The sequence below is a fragment of the Myripristis murdjan genome, chromosome 23, assembly GCF_902150065.1.
Source record: "Myripristis murdjan chromosome 23, fMyrMur1.1, whole genome shotgun sequence".
In the NCBI taxonomy this organism is placed as follows: Eukaryota; Metazoa; Chordata; class Actinopteri; order Holocentriformes; family Holocentridae; genus Myripristis; species Myripristis murdjan.
Window position 1 is genome coordinate 3,972,807 of NC_044002.1, and position 24,543 is coordinate 3,997,349.

General features: G+C 41.0%; 2 protein-coding genes and 1 long non-coding RNA gene across 4 annotated transcripts in view; 2 read left to right on the forward strand and 1 right to left on the reverse strand.

Annotated features, from left to right (window-relative positions):
• The window catches only part of cped1 (cadherin-like and PC-esterase domain containing 1), a 77,329-nt gene extending 75,581 nt beyond the window's left edge, over positions 1–1,748 (forward strand). For both annotated transcript variants that reach the window (XM_030046229.1, XM_030046230.1), the window contains exon 21: positions 1,455–1,748. In XM_030046229.1, the coding sequence (XP_029902089.1) occupies positions 1,455–1,721 (267 nt within the window). In that variant the 3' untranslated portion in view covers positions 1,722–1,748. The remainder of the gene's footprint in view (positions 1–1,454) is intronic.
• Positions 644–8,255, reverse strand: LOC115355439 (uncharacterized). The gene is made up of 3 exons (XR_003927883.1): positions 7,876–8,255; positions 5,118–5,233; positions 644–2,013 (listed from the first exon to the last, which is right to left on the reverse strand). It is a non-coding gene; the product is annotated as an uncharacterized LOC115355439 (long non-coding RNA).
• Positions 6,290–17,434, forward strand: wnt16 (wingless-type MMTV integration site family, member 16). Its single transcript, XM_030046231.1, has 4 exons — positions 6,290–6,654; positions 7,163–7,389; positions 11,849–12,135; positions 16,023–17,434. The coding sequence occupies exons 1-4, from the start codon at positions 6,563–6,565 to the stop codon at positions 16,485–16,487; spliced, it is 1,071 nt and encodes a 356-aa protein (XP_029902091.1). The 5' UTR covers positions 6,290–6,562; the 3' UTR covers positions 16,488–17,434.
• The last annotated feature ends 7,109 nt before the right edge of the window (positions 17,435–24,543 follow it).

The window sequence follows — 24,543 nt, forward strand, 5'->3', positions numbered from 1 at the left end:
TATGAACATGTGAATATATAAATGTCTGGATTTTCTACATTTGGCCAGTAAGAAAAATGCCCTCACCAGTGGCTGTTTTTTTAAATGTTAAAAGAGAAGTTGATCTGTGAGACAATCTCCCCAAAACCTGGTGTACTCCTTTAAAAACTGGCCCAATGAAACCCTGAAAAACAAACCATATTTTTCTAATTGGTGAGGAAATCAGTTCTTGTGTGCCTCCAAGTGCAATCTACCGCTTTCAGGTTCATATTATCAAGTTTTCTAGAAGTAACCCCTCCCCGCCTCCCCCCAACCACCACCACTTCCATTTCCCTGTAAAACAGCTGCCTTTTTGTTTTTATTCACTTATAAAGTTGGCCTCTGTAGGAGTTAATGAGTACTTACGAATTAGGCCATGCTTTGCTGGGTCATAAAGCACACGCTGGTAGCAGCTGGGCCGGCGTGTGTGCGTTTGAAGTGGTTTCAGAGGGTCGAGGCTGTACGTATGGCAGCCCCCCTACACCATTCCCTGTGCATATGGCTGTTAAATGACAACAGGAGGTAGCAGAGAGAGCTCTGTCAAATCTGTGTAGCAATAAAGTCAGCTATAGCTGAAGGCTGGCTGCAGCTGCACTGTGATACCATTTCTTGGTGAATGCCAGAGAGGCTGAGGGACTGACACTGATGTGACAGAAACAAGAGGTTTTACTGGATGAGTTTCAAATCATGCCCTGCCTACACCAGGAGGGACTCAGGCATGATTTTATGATGTCTACTTCTCTAATTTGAATCAACAACACTGTGTTACACCCCGTCCTTCTCCATATTTTTACACTTCCGGTCTTCTTCTTCATCATCATCTTCTTCTTTTAAATAAGTGCACCATTTAAAACCCATTGCATAGAATTTTAAATTATTTAAAACCATTATTCTTTCAGTATATTCTTTCCTAAGTACACAGTAGATGAGAATGATTTCCATTGGCCAGCTGCTAGAAAATGGTTACTTTTTCATATTCTTCTTTCTTCTTACCGTTGTCAGAGTAAACGAAATCATCGCTTTTTTCTGTGAGTGCTTGTTGCTGGAAAAAGTTTGTCTCAGTCCATGTTCCAACAGGAAGTCTTTGGAGCGCCCTTATACCATCTTTTAAATCACCCCATAAAACACATTTTTGCTGCCAGGCCATTTTGTGGTCCCTTGTTAACCTATTTAATGTATTATATTAACCAATTAAATTGTTTTCAGTCCCTTTTATTTGCCTCTTTGGCTCTCTATTATGGTTAATCCAAACAGCTTTTCTTTATTGTTTTATTGCATGTAAAGCACTTTGTAACTCTTTGCTTTGAAAAGTGATGTGCAAATGAAGTTAATAATAATAACTAATAATCAAGTACTCACACTAGTAGTGGCTGAGTCTTCTTGTTATTAATAGTAGTAGTATTTATTAGCTAAGCGATGTCTGGCCCTGTGCACAGGTTGAGAAGTTGTGGTTTTCCAAAGCTCCGCTGCACAGGAAGATGAAGATCCTTCAGCACAATGCAGATGACACGACGTCCGGAAGCAGCAGAGGCAGAGTGACGGGGACAGGACCTGGACCTGGACTCAGCAGTCAGTCTGTCCTGCAGGACGCGGACCAGTGGACGGCCTCCAACGCCTCCTCCTATCACGTGAGAGGACCAGTCAACCAGGTGTACTCTGAGATCCTGCTGAGCCGGCTGTGTCCCAAAAACAGAGGAAACTAGGGCTCATGTGTCTACATGTGATGTGTGTGTGTGTGTGTGTGTGTGTGTGTGTGTGTGTGTGTGTGTGTGTGTGTGTGTGTGTGTGTGTGTGTGTGTGAAGCCTGAGAGGCCATTCCATGTGCGAGGTGTTGGAGTAACAGGAGAGTCTTGACTGTGTGGCCATGAGGTTAGGATACCGCCTCTGTCCTAATCACCTGCTCAGCGACTTGAACTTGAAAGGTTGGCGGGGTTACAAGCTTCAGCTCCAAGAGGAGGAGGATGGCTGAAGATGAACATAAGAGAGAGAGGAGAGCTGAAAAACAGAGGAAAGAGGAGAGAAGGTCTTAGAGCTAAACTTACATGGACTTCATTCATACTGAAGCTTAAAGTGTCTCAATTCAGATTTTTTCCCTCACATGTGACACAGGTCTGATGTTTTCTAATCAGCAAAAAAAGCTGAATGGAGTCTCTTTTTTTCAAGTTCCATTTGGTCCACATGGATATGTGGTACAAACTCAGATCCAGGGGCATGTGATGTACATGTGACTTGTATTTGAACGTTTGAATTGGAATTGGTCAGCATTAACATGGAGGACAAGGAAACAGAAGAAAGCCAAAGAGACGACTAGATTGGCATTTGGGGAAATGCCTCAATTGAGTGAAAACTTCAGGGTGTCCACTGTGACCCAAATGTGATAGCTTCTCTCACGCAGCTCATGCATGTCATCAACATCACAGTCAACTCACATTTGTATCAAATATGGGTCAGATTTGAACAGTCATGCAGAATTGATCTTTTAAGACATGCAGTGTGAACTAAGGCTGGACCGATATGGGTGTTTGCAGGCTAATACAGGCACCAGTGTTTCTGTGTTGATGTTGACAATGACTGATATTTCATGCTGATGTTCAGTATCATTAAATTTGACCATTTTTATGCTGAAAATGCAATGTCAGGGTGGGAAAGCCCTCTGAATCTGCATTTCAACCATCATGGGACACTAAAACGCTCCAGTGAAACTCAGACCAATGAAATTCTTTTAGTGTTAGCAACTCTTGGCCGAGTGACTCACCAGAACTATTCAGTGGTAGGGAAATCCTGGAATTCATTAGGACTCCGAATAAAGAATTATTTTACAACATTATTACACAAGTAAAAAAAAAATAAAATGTGCACAGAAAATACAATGTTCTATTATTACACAAGTAAAAAAAAATGTGCACAGAAAATACAGTGTTCTGTAGGTTCGGGTTTTCCTGACGTGCAGCTGTGGTCACAGAGAAACCTTCATTATAATGGCAGGGGACCACATAAGTGACTGACAACTGATTGACAACTGAAGATAAAAGGTTAAAGGGGTATGTCACCCATTTTGAAAAATATATGGTTTCATTTCCCCTTAGCTGTTATGTGGACAGTAGTGGTGCTATCTTTCTGCATGTTGGTGACAGGAAAAAATCACTTATAAACATTAATTTGAGCACTGATATTAAACCTTCTTTGAGTGGATTAAGGCAGTTATTTTTAAGAGGTCCACTTCTGTCCAGCACTCAGTAACAATGAGAGGAAGATAGCACCACTGCTGTCCTACAGAACAGCTGGGGGGAAGTGAACATATCAGATTTTCCAAAATAGATGAACTGTCCCTTTAACATTGTCCTGATATCAGTCAGGTCAGAGCTCCATTGTGAACATATAGCCTTAGCTTCCACTGAGACTGCTGCACAACCTGCGCCACACAAGCCAACCAAATCAGCAACTTGCTCTTGTGTTTTTAAGTCTATAGGAGGCGAGCCTCCACCTTATATACCTCATTCATCCACTTTTTTTGTGGATGTCATAATCTTCAATGCCAAAGATATGACTCAATGATAAATATGTTTATCCTGCGCAAGAAAATGTCTTATGCTTATATTCTTTATATTTTTCTACAAATGTATATTGTGCCTCTTAATATGTTTACATTTTGAGAAAGGACTGAAATCGAAAGTATTTATATTTGAATGTTGTGATTCTTCTCTGCTCTGGCATCGTTGGAAATCTGTGACAACTGGTGACGTTTACTGCAAAACCAGCGTGCACGCAGATACACACACACACAGAGAGACAGTATTCAAATGGGGACGGCCACAAATTATGAATATCAAATCCAGCTGTGAAGACATTCAGCGTGTTAATTCATCTGTTTCAGCGTTAACTTTCTTTGTGCCGATGCTCTTCACTGCGCTTGCACCTTGGTTTCTGGTTCCTCCACATGAATGTCAAAGGATCAGTGGAATCTCACATTAAAAGCTATTTTCTCTACTCACTTGCCTTGGAATTTGCTAATTTCTAAACAGATTTAAACCAGCAAAACTTGTGTACATTGTGTCTTCATGAATTTTAATAAATGTTTTGTCATTTACAGGCACTCCAGCTTGTTGCTTTCCCCCAGGCATAATCCAGTGTGAACAATCTTACACAACTGAAACACTTGAATGACCTGCTGTCCCTCCTTTGCAGCAGTTAATACACTTTTCATCATCCAGGACTGTTTCTTATTAAACTGTCAATTTGACCTGATAGAAGCCTGAGATGTCTGGTTTAGGATTCAACCAGCATTGGTTTGGATATTGAGTCCTGCACATATTCAGTGGTATGGAAACTCTGGGATACATCATTACCTTTAGATGACAGATTTGTGTGCTGGGTGCAAAAAAACAAAGAAAATGAAATAGATAGATAAAATGTGCAAAGAAAACAAAATGCTGTGTCATAGTTTCCAGATTCTGCAGCTGTAGTCAGGCAGAAACCCCTATCAGAGCTGCAGCACTGACTGAACCACAGCTGATATTTAAAGTGACAAGGAAACCATTTTTCAGAGGTGATTTGCTTCAATAATCCACTTTATCTCCAGTTGAAATATTACACTCTAGAAGAGAATAATGCGGGCAGAGACGTTCAAAAGTTCAAAAACGCTTTGCTCATAATCTTGAGCTTCACAAAGTAAAACAGGCTTTGCACCACGTTTCCACTCTGTCACGTTGAAAGCTGTGAATTTTCGCAGGTTTTGTTTGATAGGAGGCGGAGGAGAGATTGATCCAAAATCTGGAATGGGTTTTGATGATTTTTTAAGAAACTTTTCAAGAACAATAATTGGAATTTCATATAGAAATACAAGAATTCCATATTTTTTGCTATTTATTGTTAAATAAATGGCAAATAAAAGGCCAACGCTGGCAAATCTATCCCTGGTCTGGTCTGTAGGAAACAACTGACTATCATCACTGACTCATCACCTCAGCATGCTTTGTTTTTATGATGATATTCTATTGAGAAAATTAACTGGTTTACATGTTTCATGGATATATTGCATGAAAATGTACAGTTATGACTTTGTACTTAGTTTGGGTGATTATTAATCATTTTTGGCTCACCATAGTTTGAAGTTCAGTGTGTTCAGTCAACATAGAGGGGATGTTAGCAGGTTAAGATCAGAGGAAGGCCTCATCTACTGCTGTTCTCAGCACTGATCAAAACCAAGGAAATGTTTCTGGAAAAAAATATGAATGCAATTAATTTGTTGTCCTGACCAAAGAAAAAGAAAAAGAAAATTCACCCTAGTCCATTGCTGAAATGGGCTCCAGAGCTGCTCATATTATTTCAATTGATTTGAACAAATGTTTCAAAAACAAACTTTATGTTTATCAAGTGACACTGATCAGGCCACTGTGCTGCCTTATAAAGGCAAAAAGCAGGCACAGCTGATTTAAACAATAATAAGGCTTCATTTCTCATATGACAAAAATGAGACTGGAAATGCCATTAAATGATACTGCTGATTTGTGTACCAATAATACTTTGTTAGGACAGGAGAGCAGCTTTGGAGGCCTGCTCCTCAGTCATGTAGTCATATTCTTCAGTCACAAAATTAAAATTTACACTTTTAACAACCTGAGACTAAAAACACATTACCACTCTTTTAAAAGTGGGCAGCTGACTCATGCTGCAGGCAAACAAATGTCAGTCTCATTTCAGAAGGAATAAAAGACAGACTGAAGCTAGGAAGACCTGTAATCTTATGAAAGGGAGCCCTCAGTCAATGAGCTTAGACCAGCGCATGTACCAAGTATACGGGATACTTATTATTTTCATTAAATCCATTAAATCCAGGTCAAAGCTATTACCCCTCATTGCTTTGCCTTATTAAATCTATAGATCACACAGGATGAGATGTAATAAAGAGAAGCAGACGGGTGAGACAAGGGTTTTGAAGCTCTGAGCGAACTGACGTGGCCTGTGCCAGAGGGGCTGCAAATCAACATATAAAGAGAGAATAATTTGCTTCTTATGTCCACTCTCACGCCTGTTCCAAGCATGTGAAGCACCTTGGCTCCTGTGCTCCCCAGCGCTGCAGAGGCCTGTCTAACTGTCTCGCCCAGTTGTCCATTGACAGTTTCCTCCGCTGCCTCTCTAATCCATCCCTCCGCCGTCCAATTAGCGGCCAGGACTGACGTCTGCTGAATATGAATCCTCTGCTGATCCAATGGGAGCCTGCACAGCGCAGACCTCTCGACTCAGTGCTGCTTCTTCCACTCCAGAATAAAAACATGTCTGGGCATTTGGGAAACCCCGTCAGGGACTAATATTATCACGCATCAGTACCGGCAGCCAGGGAGACGCTGGTGCGCTCTTAACCTCTCCACTGGAGTTTACTATCCCGGCGCGCCAATGGACGCACGGCCCAGGAGACGGATTGGGGATTAATTGGGTCCCGTGCCACCGGTTTTAGCATGAAAAAGAGATCTCCGCTCCGGGATCAAGCCCTCCATGGACAGACAGGGTGCGCAGAGTGCGATCAGCTTATGTAGATGAAGTGGCCATGGAGAGAAGGCAGTGTGGAGCCCACCAGATCTGCACTCTGACTCTGCTGCTGGTCTCCCTCTATCCCCTGTACTGCCGAGCCAGCTGGATGTGAGTAGAACCGCCTTGCACGCCGCTTTCCACTTAATTTGCGCAGATAACTCTGGCGACCAAGCATCGGCTAAATCCATTTAAAAAATCGGAAATTTTAGCAATCCCGTTTTTATTACACAGACATACAGCCTTTAAATTATTATTCCATGTGGCATCTGCATTAATATGATTTAGTCTTCCATTCGGAACACATAATAAACAGATCACAACTTATATCTATCACGTCAACTTTTTGAAAGGGTTTCAGAGTTAATCTTATCTTCCCCGACTAAAATACACCAATGTGGGCGGCATCGGACAGCATTATAAAAGGTGTATCGTATTGAAACGCGTGCATGCTGGTCGATTAGATATCTATGCCGAATTATGAAGTGGCTCATTTGAATTTAGAAATATTTAAACTTGTGATTTTTGATGAATGCGCAATGCAAGCAGGGCAACAGGGCCGCAGGGACCGGGGACGCACTGTAGTAACTGTCTCCTGGTGTGCTGCGTGTGCTTTCAGGTGGTTGGGAATAACGTCAGTGGGAGTGCCGGAGAAGCTGGGCTGCGCCAGCCTCCCGTTGACCAACAAGCAGAGGGAGCTGTGCAAGAAAAGGCCGTTTCTGCTGCCCAGCATCCGGGACGGAGCGCGCCTGGGCATCGCCGAGTGCCAGAGCCAGTTCCGACACGAGCGGTGGAACTGCTCGACCAGCGCCGAGCACGCCGTGTTCGGCTACGAGCTGACCAGCGGTGAGACCTCAGTGTACCCAACTTTGTTATATAAAAAAAAAAAACATTTTTCCCTGCTCAGGTTCATTATGAAAATATCTCATTTACGAAAAAAGCTCAAGTGAAATATTTCCTTTCTTTCTTTCTTTCTTTCTTTCTTTCTTTCTTTCTTTCTTTCTTTCTTTCTTTCTTTTTTGCTGTGTTCAGTTGGGCCTAAGTAGTGGATCTTTTTCACAGCAGCCTTTGATATAAGCTAGGTAAACAGCAGGTGTTACTGATGAGGTTAATTAATGTTCTGTTTGATGCAGTGTTTACAGTGAGTCAGCATGAACAACATGTTTGGACCGGTCCAACAGAGCCATAATTAAATGTTTAGCAGCACCTGTGTTTACCTGCTGTTCCATGACAAAAATGGCCGCTGTGAAAAAAGGTCGAGTGTAGGCTTCCATTACAAATGATATCAGGCTGTTATCACTTGTCCCCACTTTAGCATCTTAATCAGTTTACCGGTGGGCGCGGGGACGCTGCTGCCGCGGGCTCCGGGCCTCAGCTGGCCGCACAGTGGCTGCTCTCAGCCCCGGTTGGTGTAATTCCTTTCTCGTGGTGCTGCTGACTGATGACAGAGTTTCATGTCGCTCAGGGACGCTGATTTGATTTGTGCGGCAGCTGCGGGCCCGAGAGCCGCTGTGCGCGCATCTGCTCCGCTTTAACCGTTTCAGCGGTGAATTCTCCACGCTCAGATCTGCGCTTTGAACCGGCGATCGCGGCCTGCTGCCGATTTACAGCCGAGCGGGATTAGATCCCAATTGTCAACGTGTAACACAAGACCTGATTTCTTTATTTTACAGATTCCAGCCCATTGCGATTGTTAGGAATGTCCGGTTTAGTAGTTCACCACGGGACAAGGCCTGTAGCCGGCACTCCTACTCTAGCCTACTACTCAGAGTTCTTTCCACCTCTTAGCAAATTAATAAATCCACTAATTTGATTAGGTAATTATGCTTCATCGCTGAAAAGTAAAACTTGACAAGAAGACTGGCGATTTTTGCCCCATTATTAGATGGTTTTAAATTCAGCTGTTCCACTCAGATCAGTTTTTTAAAAATATATTTTATACAGGAAATTACTGTGTGTGTTGTTAAAAATCCACTCTAGATAGTGATCACTAGTTTGATGTTTCCACCTTCCCTGTATTTAACATTGAACTGAGTTTCTGGAGGCTGGTGCCATGCTGCAATTTGGTGCCTGAAGTTGCCCTTAGGAGATAATAAATGTTGATAATCAGTGCCTTAATAAATCAAAATTGCATGCCAAGAAAACAGAAACAAAGAGTCAAAGAAAAGAACATGCAAGTATTAAGTATGTCTGTATTTATTTGTACTCTCTCCTGTTCACAGCCAGTTTGTCCTCTGAACAAATTAATAAAACCACTCATTTGTTCAGGTAATTATGGTTCATAGCCGAAAACTATCCTTGGTGCAGTTTTAATCCGATATTAAAAATTGACAAGCAGAATTTTGTCCCATGATCAGATGGTGCTTTAAAGCTCAGGCATTCCGCTCCACTCAAATCAGGGGATTTTTTTAAAAATATATTTTATATAGTCAATTACTGTTTGTGTCATAAAAATTCCACTCTCATAGCATTTGCAGCAAAATAAAAACTTATGTGGCCCTACACTATTTTCATTTTCAAATAGAACAGTCTGTTGTCTCCATTAGAGTGAGGATAATAAGGTCAAGTATTAACTGAATTTGTAGATATATGAATTTAGATAACTTTGCTGTAAAAGGATTTTTTATTGTGCAGAGTCACATGTGTCATGTTTTGTCAGTCACATGCTCCCATTGTGTATTGTGATTCCAGATAATTCTAAGAGTACCTTCATATTGAGGGATGTGGCGGAGGCTAAACACTGCTTTGTTTTAAACTGACATGAGCTTTTATGAGGTAAAATTTATCGCAGGCCTCTATGTAGTCTAATAATATTATTAAACTGCCACTAAGCCTATGAGAACAGAGTCTTTTAACTCCCCCCAAAAAGCATCAGTCAAAACTTTTTCTGCATTTTACTTGAATATATAGTGATCTTTTTCCACCATCCTTGTGTGTAACACCACATAATTTCTTGCCTGAAGAGAAATATAATGTTGATATTCGCTGTGTTAAAAATGTAAAATTTCATATCAAAAAAGAAAGCGCCCTAAAGTCTCTGAACTTAGACCACGGGGCACTGATAAATCCCCACTGAAACTAATATTAAAACTAAATTTCTTTTTTTTTTTTAATTCAGTTATTAGCGTCGCTGTCCAGTGACAGCCATGTATCTCCAATTTAGGTGGTTTTCATGTTTTAATTCAATTTGAGCATTCACCTGCTTCTCCGTGGCCTCCCACAACCCCTTGGGGTTCTGTAAATTTACATAACGAGTTATATGAAACTGAAAAATGTACAGTCCTCAAGCTTCAAGCCTCAAACAAGGCTGCTCTTCTTAGTTTCTGAAAAGTTGACGTTCAGGAGACACATGGTTTGTACTGGACAGCAGCGATACATTTTATTCCAGGTGTAATATAGAACATCAGGGCCGTATATCAGCAAGTCAGTATATCAGTGTAATTTTAACAGGCAGCCTGCTGTACATATGTACAGCATAAGTCATAAATCAAGTATAATTAATGAATCTTCCCATAAAATATAGATTTTTGTTTATGCCGCTGGTTCTTTGCTGATGATGGAGGTTGTAATTTATCTATTTTTGTATTTATGACTCCATCAGTGATAATCCCAGGTGTTTACGTCCTCGCTCCTGTGTTGAAAAGCCTTGTCTGTGCCCCCCCGGCTGGGACCAGTCAGGCTGCAGCGGGCTCGTCTCTCCACACTTAACCTCTGAAGCTGCAGCCTGTAACCCAACGCCCCTCGCTCGTCCCACCCGCTGCCGTTTTCCCATGGGACTTTGTGTCTGCTGCCCTCATCACTCCCCTCTGCTACGTTGCACACAAAGTGGCCAGGTTTCCCTCCAAGAGCTTATTTTTTCAGATCACTGAATTAGTCGAGCCGAATGGGATACGCAAAAGTCAATAACATTTCCTTAATACTGGGAAAACCCAAAGTTTGCCTCCCCTTGAAACAGAAGTTATTTAAGAGATTATGCGATGAGCGGTGAAGGATTTTGGCACGACTGCTTCAGTTTTATTGCAACATGACAGATAAAAAGTGGCTTCAGATGTTCTCAGACATGGTCTGTGAGTTCATTTCTTTGGTCAAAAGGACAAGGGCACATCACTAAAACTTTATTTGTGCGCTTTCAAAAACTATACCTCATTTCCTCATACTGCTTGACTTTTATTCCACACATAAATAAGAAATCTGTTGAAAAGCCTTCATCACAGCATGAGTGTGAGCCAGAGCCAGATTCTTCTTCTTTGAATATGGAATAAAAATTAAGCAATGGAGGGTTTTTGAAAATATGAATGAAACAATAATGACAATGTGCAATAAAAAATAACGAAGTGCTGATTCATTCTTGAAAGACTTTCCCTGTGGATGTTTTTTATTTGTTTAATTTCCTTATTTTCCTTATTATTCCTAATTAGTTTAAAGTCAGGGAGCCAGCTCGTTCAACCCAGGAGCAAATGGCTTTTTTCCACGTTTTACAGCTGGGTGGTCAGTTGAGGAAAAAAAAGTAAATTGGTTCTCTCGGTTTAGAAATCAGTGCACACGATTAACAAACCGTGTTCTCGAGTTCATAATCCGTGCTCTTGGATTACCAATCCATGCCGATGGATTTACCCTCAAAATCTGAGCACAATTGTGGGCACAGATTAGAGACAACAATTCTGAAAACTGTATCAAATTTTATATTATATTATACTAATATTATATTATTATATATATTATGGAACTATATTAAGTTCCTATGTCATTCACTGTCATTATTTGGTTTTCAGATCTACTCTGGCTCCGTGTTAGAATAATCTTCATCATGATGTCCTGGAAATTTAATTTGAACTAGTTAAATTGAAGAATTAGTAGACTAAGTCCTCAGAATACTGCATTCTGATTGGCCAACAACCACAGCTCCTCTAATTGAAATCATGGTGAATTTGCTGAGTGCAGGTTTTCCCAGGTCAGATCCTGCAGACGGGCCGGACTGGATGGATAGATTTCAGCAATTCTTTGTTGAGACCAGCCAATCAGGGCCAAGTTCAGCTCTGATTTGTTTCCTGGTGTTTGAGTGAAACTGCCGAGAGGCAAGGATGGATTTGTGAAAATGTGGTTACTTAAAATTTGATCACACATGTAAAATCAGATTTTGACCAAAATAATAACAATAATAATAATTTAATGCCTTTGAGCCTTTAAATGACCAAACATTTGAATTCCTATAACAGTCACAGATTAGCACCATGTCTGATGCTTCCTGTCTGTTTAAATTACTGCCATACGAGTGTCTCAAAATTGTCTTTGTGTGCTACTGCAGGAACCAAGGAGACGGCGTTTATCTATGCAGTGATGGCAGCGGGGCTGGTCCATGCCATCACCCGCTCGTGCAGCCAGGGCAACATGACGGAGTGCGGCTGCGACACCAGGCTGCAGGGCGCCGGCTCGCCCACCGAGGGCTGGCACTGGGGCGGCTGCTCCGACCACATCCACTACGGCACCTGGTTCAGCCGCAAGTTCATCGACGTCGGCAAGAACGCGTCCTCTGCCAAGGGCGGCTTCTCCCTGCTCACCATGAACCAGCACAACAGTGAGGCCGGGCGCCAGGTGAGGCTCACACACGGCTCTCACCTGTGAAAAGAACAGCACACATGTAACAGCATGTGCTTCAAATGTGCAGTACCTGTACATTGCCTGGTATCTTAAAGAGATAGTTGGCAAATTTTCAAAAATGTGATATTATTTCACTCCCTCCTAGCTGTTCTGTAGGACAGTAGTGGTGCTCTCTTCCTCTTAGTGTTACTGAGTGCGAGTATTGCTCTGACAGAGTTACACAGCATCAGTCTGTGATGCTCAGTGCATTCAGGGAGCTCTTATGTGATGAAATGTTGTGATTTAGTTTTTGGTGTGGCCCACCACTTCAAGTGTTTTAGGCTGTATTTTTCCATTAAAATCTCGTAAACACAAGGCTGATGAAGTGTGTGATAGAGATTTAGGACTGAGATGAAACAGTACAGTATACCACATGTAGTTATTCTGACAGGCACTACGTTCCCAGCAAATTAATAAATGATTTTTCTGTGTGAGAAAACTGCGAGATGTCCAAGTACAAAGTCCTTATTTATTTATTTTGACATGTTGCACATATTTATGTAAATAATCCCCATTTGCCCTATTCTTCTTTAATGTATCATATCTCTGTTTGCTGCTGCAACAGCTCCATTTACCCACAGGGATCATTAAAGGTTTATCTCATCTAATTTCCTGCAGTCTAACCCCAAATTTCTACCTCTAACATGCGATGATAAATGCACTCATCTTTTTGTCAAGGAGAGAACAAAGGAAGGATAATCAGAATCAGATTCAGAAATACTTTATTGATCCCTGAGGGGAATTTGGAAAGAGAGAGAGAAAACTGCATGAGGCATTATTAGAAAGTCAACAGAGAGAAGGAAAGAAAATCACAGATCTGAATCTGCTGCATGCTGAGAAAATGGGAGATGCATGACTGCATAACAGAAGTATTCACTTCTCCTAAACACACTTTGGGCAAACACACATACACAAATGTCAATGTAAACTGAAAGAGACCCAGCTCAGATCATCACTGTGATGCAGTATGGCTCTGCCTCAGACTGGGTCTGCTTTCTGCAAAAACAGGGACAGCTTGGGTGTTTGAAGCAGCTCATGGTGAGGTTTGACTGTTATCATTGCTGGGTCAAACCCATAAACTAAGAGTGCCAAGTCAAATTATATCATTGCACAGTGTGTCTATATTGTGTTCCATGCAGCATATTTCATATGGAGGCCCAGATGCTGGATCTACCTCGGGTCATTTTCAAATGTCAACCAATTGTTTTTTGACTATCAATATGTAGCTCAGTGTCAATATGTCCACATTGAAGGTTTTTCTTTGTCGCTGCAAATTGATTTACCTTTTTCCTACAAGAAGTCCAACATAGTATACAAAGATATGACAAACATCATTTCTTGAATTTCAGCCCAGTATTAAACATTTTAAAACAACTGGAAAAATTTCTGTGTAGAAACCAAGGCAAGCCGTTCACAGCAGGGCCTAAAATGATTCAGTATAAGGATTTAAAATTCTAACAATGAGAAAATGTTTAAAACTGCAGACATGGACTTATTGTACTCACTGTGTGTGCTGCTCAACGACAGTTTACATGAAGCGTACAAGTTCCGTGCTCCTTCTGACCCCCAAACAACTGCTGAATAACCCCAGAGATCATAAAAATAGTTTGAGAAATATTTCCTGCTACAGAGTAATGAGTGTGAATTTGGACAGCTCTTCTCACTTTTGAGTTATTCCATATGCATCTGTGTGTGGAGCACAAACAGACTGAGAAGAGTGGATGCAAGCAGTGAGTGTGATTTATCAACTCTGGAGGCTCCCAAACATCTGACTGTGCACATCATATAAGAACTAGGCTGGCCTGTGCGCCTCGCTGTGACCAACTAGAGGAGTCAATTCACTTGATCTCTTTGAAAAACGTTGCAAAAAGCTGATGAGCAAATTAGCAAGAAACATTGGGGGGAAAAAATTGGAAGAAATAATTACAAAAAAAAAGAAAGTACAGGAAAATGACCAGAGAATCAGTCAAAAAATACAGAAAATTATCAGAAAATTCGCAAAAATATCATTAATAAAAAAAATTAGTAAAAATTAATCAACAAATTACAAATATATTATCAGAAAAGCAAGCAAGAAAAACAAGAAAGCAAGAAAATTACCACTAAATTACCACAATGTAAAAAAAAAAAATACAAGAAAACTATTTATAATTATATATTTAAATAAAATTATGAGAAAATTCAAGGAAAACACCAAAATATTTTGCAACAAGAAAAACAAGATAAACAAAAATTACCACAAATTACTAAAATATTTATTAAAAAAAAATAAAAAATACAAGTCCATCTACCCACAGGCTGCTGGGTTTCAAAAGGATAATTGATGTTTTCAGTTTACATTGAGAAACTCCTTCATGTAATGTCTTTAAAAACACTCAAATAACAAGGTGACAAGTCCTGCTTAAGTGTCCTTGAGCAAGTCACTGAACCTGCAGCTGAGCCTGACCACTGACCTTGCTGTTGCTTTCACTCCAGGCAGCAATAAACCATCACAATATTATTATTATACACATGTAAAGGCACACACACGTCTCGACAGACACACCCTCACGCTGGACACAAAGGGCGCAGTGTGTCCGGTGCTTCAGAGGGCTGGAAAGAGAAGAGGGGGTCATCCAAATATCAGTGTCAGGCCCTGGGGTGTGCGGTCTCTGCCTCCTCCTCTCCCTGCTGAAGCTCGGAGCAACACGGTGCCTGTCTCTCCCCTCCTGTCCGGGCTGAGCACTGAGCCCACAGGCCTGGTGGCTGTGCCTCAGCCCTGCAGACGCTCTGCAGCAGCATCACCCTGCCAACACTGCCTGCCAGCTTGTGTGCAAATAACGGATGAATTCACCTCCTTTGAGGCTTGTATTTCACATTGTAATTGCTAGACAAGTCTGTCCCAGGCCAACATGTCCTCCAGACATCCAAACATCTTGGTAGAATTTGGAGGACATAACCGATGTATCTTTTAGTGTCTTCCATGTCCTAAAATCCGTTTCATAGTATTGTCATTTTGGAAAGCTAGAGTGAAGAGTAACATCATATATAAATGTAATACAAATGTAAGTGCAAGTTGTTTACTTGTTTAATTTCAAATAAATGCAAAATTAAAAGATGAAATTGTACTTTCATCAACTATTTCATCAGCTAAAGTTAACTAGCATAATTAAAGGTTAAGTAAACACATGAAAATGAAAATGATTTTGCTTAAAGCTCTGCAATTTTTGGATACATCCACTTTTTGAACACACTTTGAATGTACTTGCCTGGAGTAAAGTTAAAAACTCATTTCATGATGATATGCCAGCCACAAACCTCAGTGACCGCAAGAGGGAATCATAAGTAGACAGTTCCAATTAGATCAGATTAGATTTAAAACTTTACAAGAAAACTATATTACAATGATATTTTTAAACGTCAGATCAGTGATGCGGGATTGACCTCACAAGCATTCACAAGCATGCAAGGGGGGCATATATTTATGTTGGATTCTGGAATATGTCTGTTGTGTTTAATATTTGTCAATAAATCATCCCGGATTTTCTCCCAAAAACGGCACAGAAATTAATCATGACTGTTCACTTCTGTTAAGATGGCCAAGTTGTAAGTTTAGAAATGCAATCAGCTGTTGAGCTATTGTTGCCCACAAGCTGGAGGCCTCCAATATGGCTGCTGCAGGGTGCACTGCATCACCTGAAAGCCCCCTGACAGTTACCACACAGGGCTGGGATCATAAAAGTGCTGCCACAAGACTGGGACAGAAATGCAAAGTGACACTGTGATAAAAACTAGATCAGACTCTTATTTAGAGCCAAAAATGTTATTTTTCCCCTTTCCTTCAGTGTCCTCTCTTTCCTCAGGCCATCGACAAGACAATGTCCACTGACTGCCGCTGCCACGGCGTCTCAGGCTCCTGCGCAGTCAAAACATGCTGGCGCACCATGGCCTCATTCGAGGGAGTGGGCAACTTCCTCAAGGAGCGATATGAAAACAGTGTGCAGGTGCTGGAGCGCCCCAACAGGAAGCTGAGGAGGAAGGACAAGGAGCAGCGGCGCGTGGCCATAGGCAAGGACGAACTCATTTTTTTCAACAAGTCGCCCAACTACTGCCTGGAGGACAAGCGCAGGGGCGTGTCGGGCACACGGGGGCGCCGCTGCAGCCGCACCTCTCAAGGCCCCGACGGCTGCAACCTGTTGTGCTGCGGGCGGGGTTACAACACACACGTGGTTCGGCACGTGGAGCGCTGCGAGTGTAAGTTTGTGTGGTGCTGCTACGTCCGCTGCAGGCGCTGCGAGAGCATGAACGACATGCACACCTGTAAATAAGCTAGAGAAGAGAGGACTCAAAGACCCATAAACAAACTCACCCACCGGTGCTTGGATGCAGATTAAATCACATGGTTACCAGTGTTCTCAAACATACACTCCTGCACAGCCCTCCTTGCCCCCCACAGGGAGGCAGTAGTTCCACATGGCTCCCCAGCTGACCAGAAAACAGACTGGGACTGGTTGACTGTCTTGTCCCAGCAGAGGACATTAATGTTTTATTTTGATACTTAAGGACTCAAACAGTTCTGCTGGACCTCCCTCTGGCATCCAGCGTCTTCAAGAGGACTGACAAGCTGTCACATATGACTGTTAAAATGAAACTGGCATCAGGGGACATTATGAATTCTCTGTGAGAGGAGTACAAAGGGAACTCAGATCGCCTGGAGACTCTGGGTGCACTTCTTCAGCTCTGCCTCTCTCTGCTAGTGTTGCCAATAGTTATGATAATCTGTTATGTAGCTGTAGATTGCTTTATGAATAAGTCTGATTCTAAATCATTGTTGGCAGGGATGCAAATCAGCTTATTTTTGAGGACAAAGGTGCTTCAAGATTGCTGAAGAAGCGCTAAATAAATAATATTAGAATATAAGCCAGGAGAACTAAATATGGGAATTCTTTTTTTTTTTTTTTTTTTTTACAATAAGCAATTGTACTTTTAATAATGACAGATAAAGGCAAGAAACAGAACATCTGCTATATCATTTAATATTTTTGACAGAAAATAAGTGAAATGCTATGACCTTTTTTACATTGTTTTAATTATAACTATTGTGGGGGAAAATAGGCAGCATGCAATCATTTCTACCATATTGAATAATTCTGAAAAATTCAGGGCAATATAAATTAACATATGAAAAGCATAATTGTGTCAAGAGAGACTATATAAAACAGAATTAGTATTTTTGTAAATTGTTTATATTTTGTAAATATTAAATTATGCTGTACAATAACAAAACCTTTGTTTTTGTTCTGTTTTTGTTGCACAAACTGTTCAGAAATCTGTCACTAAGCTTGTGTGTAAAGATCTTAGCAATAACCAGTTAGATTAAAACTAACTAACACTAAACCGGGTTGCACTACTCAAACTTAGGGAATGTCTCAACTAGTAAATTGGTTACCAAGCAACATCTGTATAGCTGTATCCAATAGAAAAGCATCAAAAATATCAACAGAGACATTGCTGCAGCATTTGTGCAGCATGTGTTTCAGATTAATGTTAGTCATGCAACTTAACACTGGCCTAAACCTGAGTCATAGGGTCATCACTCATCCAATAATGCCATGCAGCAATAACAGCTAAGAGAGAGACAAACTAACTGTTACATAGACACATTGATGCTGGGTAACTAGACAAGCTTGGTTTGGAACTCTGTGGTGCACGCCATTTTGATTCAGTCATGTTCCACTTTCCTTTAGTTAAATGTTAATTTTGTTGACTAAAACTATGACTAAAAGTAATTATTGATGACACATTGTTTTCCAGGACGAAAATTAGACGAATACTAAACAAAAATTAACCTCTGTTGACAGAAACTGACAAAATATTATATCATGGATATGAAACACAAAACAAAAAGTTATGAGGAATGTATATCAATCTATGTATAAAGATCACACAAAAAAAAACCCTCAATTTAATTATTTTTACAAAAAAAACATAAAAAATTAAAACTTTTGTTGTCATCTGCAAAAACAACCTAAAGTTTTCGTTGACAAAAACTAGACTAAAATCAACAATCCAAATGACTAAAATGTGACTAAAACTAAAATGCATTTCAGTGGAAAGACTACAACTGAAACTAAATCAGCTGGTCATAAAAACTAACACTGCTTTAGTAAACACTTAAATTGTAGCCATTAGGACTTATGTATAGCTGGTGCAACTGGTAATCCATGATCAGTTTTGTCTTTCAGATTTTAATGAACACCATGTTTAAAGGGAAAAGGTCAGTAAGTCTTGGCCTCCTCTTCTTCCTCTGTTCATTGTTTACTTACCCAAACCTCAGCAGTAATTGAAGGAAGACATGGCCAAAAAAGGGGCAGCTTGGAGATACACTGGCACAACTCTAGTGATGCTGTTGGTCGGCGGTCCAGCATTCCTCTTGCTGTGTCTAAAAATTCGACCTCTTCCTTCTGTCTCTCTCTTCCCCCTCTGTGGCTTCCCTCTCTTCTTTTACTCCCCATACCCTCGCCCCATTGCCACCATCCTCCTCTGAATGAGAGACTGTGATATGCGAGAAGTTGCAATGCTGCGTTAAATGCCGGGAGTGTTTTCTCTTAAAGAGAGCCCCCTGAACCCTGAGGTAAAGTGATTTATTAGAGAGAGGAGAGGGCAAAATAGAGACCAGCAGACTGGAGAGGAAGGAGATCTGAACACCAGAAATCACTTGTGTCAGCTTTACAGACATGACTCATTGGTTTGCTGTGTACTGACATTAGCCACTGACTTACATTTGTGTTAACATTACTCATGGTATACCATTTCATAGAACTAGCACAGTATGACCACAGTGTAAAGTCAAACTCATGCCTCTCTTTTTTAGACTTGTTTTGACATGAAACTGGGAAAAACATAAGGAGCAGCAGAGCCATTTAAGCTTGTTTCTGAAATTGAGGCCTTAGCCAACAGCATTCGTCCAAACACACATTCTTAGGTGACGTCATTCATTTTTACACATCCAATCCAAACTTGAACGGTTGTCACTCAGATAAAACAGAGAAGAGTCAGTAGGAAACAGTCTTGGTTTCATTTACATAGGAATGCACAGCTGAAAACAATCCCTGATTTTGTGAAATGGTCCTTGAATCAAAGATAAACTGCAAACACAGAAGGGGAGATTTGTTGTGCCAGTAGACCCACAATAGAATTGGTTGGCTCTTGAAACTCATGCAGAACTTATGGAAGTTGGTGACAGTGACTTTTGTGTGAAATGAAAATGGGTGATGGGTTTGGACGGGGATCAGTGTCCATACTTTGTGGATGTACAGTATATTTCATGGTTTGGTTCTCGATGAATCCTTCAGTGTGTTCATGCGTGAATTTTAACAGCCAAGCCAAGGCTCTTTTCTTTCAGTTGTGTCTTTCTCCACATCTGTTCCTCTTAATGGGTCCAAGCTCTCTTCAGGCCCAGCAGACCCCATGCCAGTAGTTTGGCTTTTATAGAGCATAACCACTGCCAGCGAAACCCTCGGAGAGAAGATTCTGGGCATGCGTTACACCTTGAAATTGAAACGCGATATGATGAATTTCTTGTGCTCTCTATTTCCATTTTTTATTCTGAAATCATGTATCCATCTCTCACTTCCTTCGTGATTTTTGACTTCTTTCCAGTCTAGTTTTTCTAAAACCTTCCTCAATTTCAATGTCCGCAAGAGGGATCATTACATCAGACCCCGTGACATGGCAAAAGCTTCGATTTGATTCATCAATGTAAATGCTGTGAACAGAGCGAGCAGATGACAAATTGGGAAACACCAAGTGACAAGTTGTAAAGGCAGCTGACAGGATGGAATGGACTCCAGAGAGCCTCCCACAGCATCTGTGTCCAAAGCTGGATCAGCATGTTGGTTACACCCTTTAGAGCAATGAAAAGACGTAGAGGAAGAACATCATTATAGTCTGTGAGAGGAGTGGTGGATGACAACTCACGGAGGGGTACCACTTCAACAGTTTTTACTCAAAACCGATAGGCCATCTAAAGAGGGTGGCATCCTTGAAGGGTCTTAGAATACACCAAGGAAAGAGGAGGTGTTTGATAGATCAAGAGCAATGACCCCACATCATTGAGCAGAACTTGTTAAGAAGTTAGGAAATTCAAGACATAAGTGGGAAACCACAGATCAGAAGCATCAGGACATCGGAGCCTGTCCTATGGGAAGATTTTGTGAAAACAATTATTGTGGAAAAGAGACAACAATTTTCACAGATCTAATTATCCTGCTGAGCTAGACAGAGTTCTTGGCAGTAAAATCTGATGTTTTGCCATTGAACTGATGTGGTTTTGTTTACCAAATGGACCCTTTTCAAGGCATTGGCTTCTTTAGACTATCCCCTGGAAACATCTAGTTTTGCATGTAAGCTATTTTCAGCAAATGAATTTGTTGAAAGTTTTGGTGATTACAGACACCCTGGAAATCTTGTTTGTGGATAACAGGGTGAATAAAAATGGGCTTTGCATGAGAACTTAAAGGAACGACACCTCCAAATTTGAATTCTGCCGTTATCAGTTCATCACCATGACAGCAGGAACTTAACTGACAAACACACAACAGATAAGCTACTGCAGATTGATCAGCTTTCTCCCAAACAACTTCAGAGTCTACCCTGATAGTAAATCTTTCATCAATCGTTTGTCTACCCAATGTGATACTCCTAACTGATTTTATTGCTGGCACAGTGTCAAACCTATGTGACTGTTTCTGCTGTCTTCCCTGTGCTGTCCGACCGCATTCTGGAGATTGTTTTACAGTCGGGCCTCGTAAAACTCTGATGAAATGACTACATCCAGCCTAAGTAGGAAAGATGATTTTTCCGATTGTTCAGCTAATTTACCATCTTAGATCTACAACCTATATCAGGCCAGTGTATGTTCGCTTCCTGGGTAGATATTTTGAGTTTTGAAAATTGGCATCAAATGGCATTAAATTTCTCCAAACAGCTTCTGCAGCATATTCCAGATGTTTGCCACTAAATCTTTCCACTTGGTTTTGAATGTGTGAAGGGTCACACCATTGTCATGGGCACCCTTCAATACTCAGCCAAATGGTTTTGCTCAGGTCCTGCACCACCACTAAGCTCACACAGACACCTTCATCTTGCATCATGTCGCCTTATGATATATAATGTCATGAGTCAAAGCATCTGCGTACCCACTGACCTGGATGGGAACCTTGCCAATTAATTCATTTCAGATCATTTGCATCACAGATGCTTCTTGTTCAAGGATGTTGGTGTTACAATTTGTCTTTACAAAGAGATAGATTTCCCTTAAAGTCTTTCTCAGAGGAAGTGAGGAAATGTTCTTTCTCTGAATTAGCTCAAATAAAAAATGAACGGAAATACCCAGTTGCATCAGCAGTAGAACTTGTCCAAGCACTGGTTTACAATGAGGTGTTGGATGACATTATCCACCGGAAAAAGAAAAGGAAGGAAAAAGGGAGGACAGGTAAGTTATGTCTCAAGTCAGTTGAGAAAAAAAGTAAATCTGTTCTCTCAGTTTAGGAATCTGTATGCATGGTTTACAAACTCTGCTCCCAGATTCATAATCCATGCCCTCAGATTATGATTCCATTCCCACAGAGTTGTAAATGTTCAGTGTACAGATTTACTTTTTTTCTCAGCTGACCCCCAGGGGGGGCTCCGTAGATTTGTGATACTTGGGTGCTGATTCAATATATATTATGATACTGTAAATATTACCATTCGATTTTATGACACATGATTTTGTATTAGTTCTTTTTTAAAACACTGGACAGTGAAAAACAGCCGAATAATACTTCCAAAGACAATTATCAGTCAAATTGCCTTTGAGCTGTTAATGTTCATTGCAGGCCTAAAACCTGGTGTGTGCAGTATGGGCTCACATGTTGGTTGGAGCAGCACAATACTTGGCTTTTCACACAGCAGCGCTCATGTTGAACTCATCTTTACCTTTGAAATGATTAAAGCCAAAGTTCTCCTAGACATTTTGTTTACAGTGTGGAGGTGCAGCATCAGTCTGTTTTTTCTGTGAGTCTGTCATTCCTGTGGTGATAGGCTTGATTCCCACAATGCACAGTCTCACAGGTAAAGCTTTGTTTGAATCAGTCACAACACCATCTGTTGCTTTCTGAGTGACAACATTTTTTCCACCTTTGAACAAAGTATGTATATAATAAATATAGATTTAGGGGCAGCATGACAAGAAAAAATAGTCAAACCAAAAAATTCAAGAATTGTAACTGAACTGATCCCCCCCCCCCCCCCCCCCCCCCCCCCCCCCATGCTATGTCAAGAAGCCATCTGCAGGTGTACCTGATATCTATGATCTTATAATAATTTCATGCATGAATGAAAATAATCGGATCAGATTTTGTCTCCTCTCATGGCTAAAATCTCCTCCTCAAACTCTTGAAAAGCTCCTTCAAGGGACTTCAAATGAGTCCCGGCCCAGGGTGATAACAGAGGGTGGAGAGCATGAAGGGGAAGGATGTGTTGGATTGAAGTCAAAACTCTGCTGAAACGCCCGCTACCACTAGATGGCACCAAAGCTCAACTGAGCTTTCACTCTGTTGTCCCCACGTCTTGCTTCCACTTTGACTCTCAACATTGGCGCTGCAGCAGAAATCAGTTTCAACAATTTTTTTCTTTTAAGTATTTCCAGTAAAGAATCAAAGCATAAATAGCCATGGAAACTACTTTGTCTAACACTGTGTAATAAATAATGTTGAAGGGTTTGTGTGACTGGCTGAGAAATGTTTCAGTTTCTTGACAATACTCAGTTCAAAACTGGATTTGGACTTTCTGAGTGTCTGCAAAATATCTGCCCACCAAAAACAGCAGACACATTAGATGTGGACTCCTCCAGCGTGCTCGTGGCCAGCAGCTGCTGCATTTTCATCTTTGGATGAAAGTAAAGAATGTGGCAAACATTACTTGAAAAAAAATGAATCATGGTAAAGCCATTTCTTAGTAAGTATTTTTTTTTTTCTGATGCCCATTTATTTGCTCCAATCAAGTTGGTGGAAGAATGTAGAAAGGCGAAACAACACAAAAGGGGTTTTTATGTGTTGCCAGGGGTGGCTTTACATTTTTTGATATCGTTTTATTTTATAGTTCACAAATGATGGTGAAACTCCTGTAATTACTAGGTACTAATGGGGTATAAAAAGAAAAACAAATCCTGAGGAATTGTGGGGTAACAATTTTGTTGTAATGAGGGACTTGTGAAATATTTACAGTGTAACTACAGTGAAACTGATTCTCAGTAATGATGAGAGGAAGACAGCACCACCGCTGTCCTACATGTCAGCTGGGGGGAAGAGAAATCCCATTTTCAAAACAGGCAAACCATCCCTATAAAGTTCCACTGACAGGAGCACACCAGTGATTGAGTGTCTTTACTGTAATATATCCAAAACACTGATATCCTTTTTCTTCATTTTTATCCAGCCATTGATTTCCATTCATTCCACTAACTAATTCATTCCACTAACCTGAAAAACAAAGAATTAGCTATGTAGGCTGGTCCTGATCCATTAAGAGCCTGTAAACAGTCAAAACAGTCTAGGTCAAAGAAGTTTAAAATCCGTCCTAAAAGCCACAGGGAGCCAATGCAGGTTGGCTAAAACTGGGCTGATCTGCTCTCTCTTTGACGTTCTAGTTCAAAGTCTGGCAGCAGAGGTCTGAATCACCTGAAGTTTAGCAGTGGATTGTTTCTGAAGCCCAGTGAAAAGAGCTTTACAGCCGTCCAATCTGCTGGTAATAAATGCAGGAACTAGTTTTTCAGCATCTTTTTGGCACAGGAACACCTGTACCTTATACTCCTTCAGTGACAGAAAGCTGGTCACCAGCTTTATGTCACCTGCTTTATCTTGTGGTCACCTGCTTTATGTGTGAACGGGGATTTCAAGTGTGAAAGGATGCCGGCCAGACTCGTGACCTCTGAGTTTGGAGACAACTAGCTCTCTTTTGACCTGTGGACCGAGCAGTAACATTTCTGTTTTGTCCACATTTATCTGAAGAAAACTGGTCTGCAGCCAAACCAGTTCAGCATCCAGGATCTCTGAACATGAAGGAGGAGCAGCAGCAACACACCTGTCTGCTCAGGCTTAAATCACCAGCAGAAGAACGGTTGGAGGAGGAGGAGAAGAAGAAGAAGAAGAAGAAGAAGAAGAAGAAGAAGAAGAAGAAGAAGAAGAAGAAGAAGAAGAAGAAGAAACAGCAGAAGAAGAAAAAGAAGGAAAAGGAAAAAAATGAACGGCTGGGGTCACAGAAATGGATTTTCTGACTTTTAAAGCGCAGAAAGAGAAAGAAGAAGGGAGTGGAGGAGTCCATGTGCGGGTTGTGTGTGTA

Coding starts and splice junctions, on each gene's coding strand:
- wnt16 (XM_030046231.1), top strand. CDS start 6,563: ATGGAGAGAAGGCAGTGTGGAGCCCACCAGATCTGCACTCTGACTCTG. Junction 6,655..7,162: donor TACTGCCGAGCCAGCTGGAT/GTGAGTAGAACC, acceptor GTGTGCTTTCAG/GTGGTTGGGAATAACGTCAG. Junction 12,136..16,022: donor ACAGTGAGGCCGGGCGCCAG/GTGAGGCTCACA, acceptor CTCTTTCCTCAG/GCCATCGACAAGACAATGTC.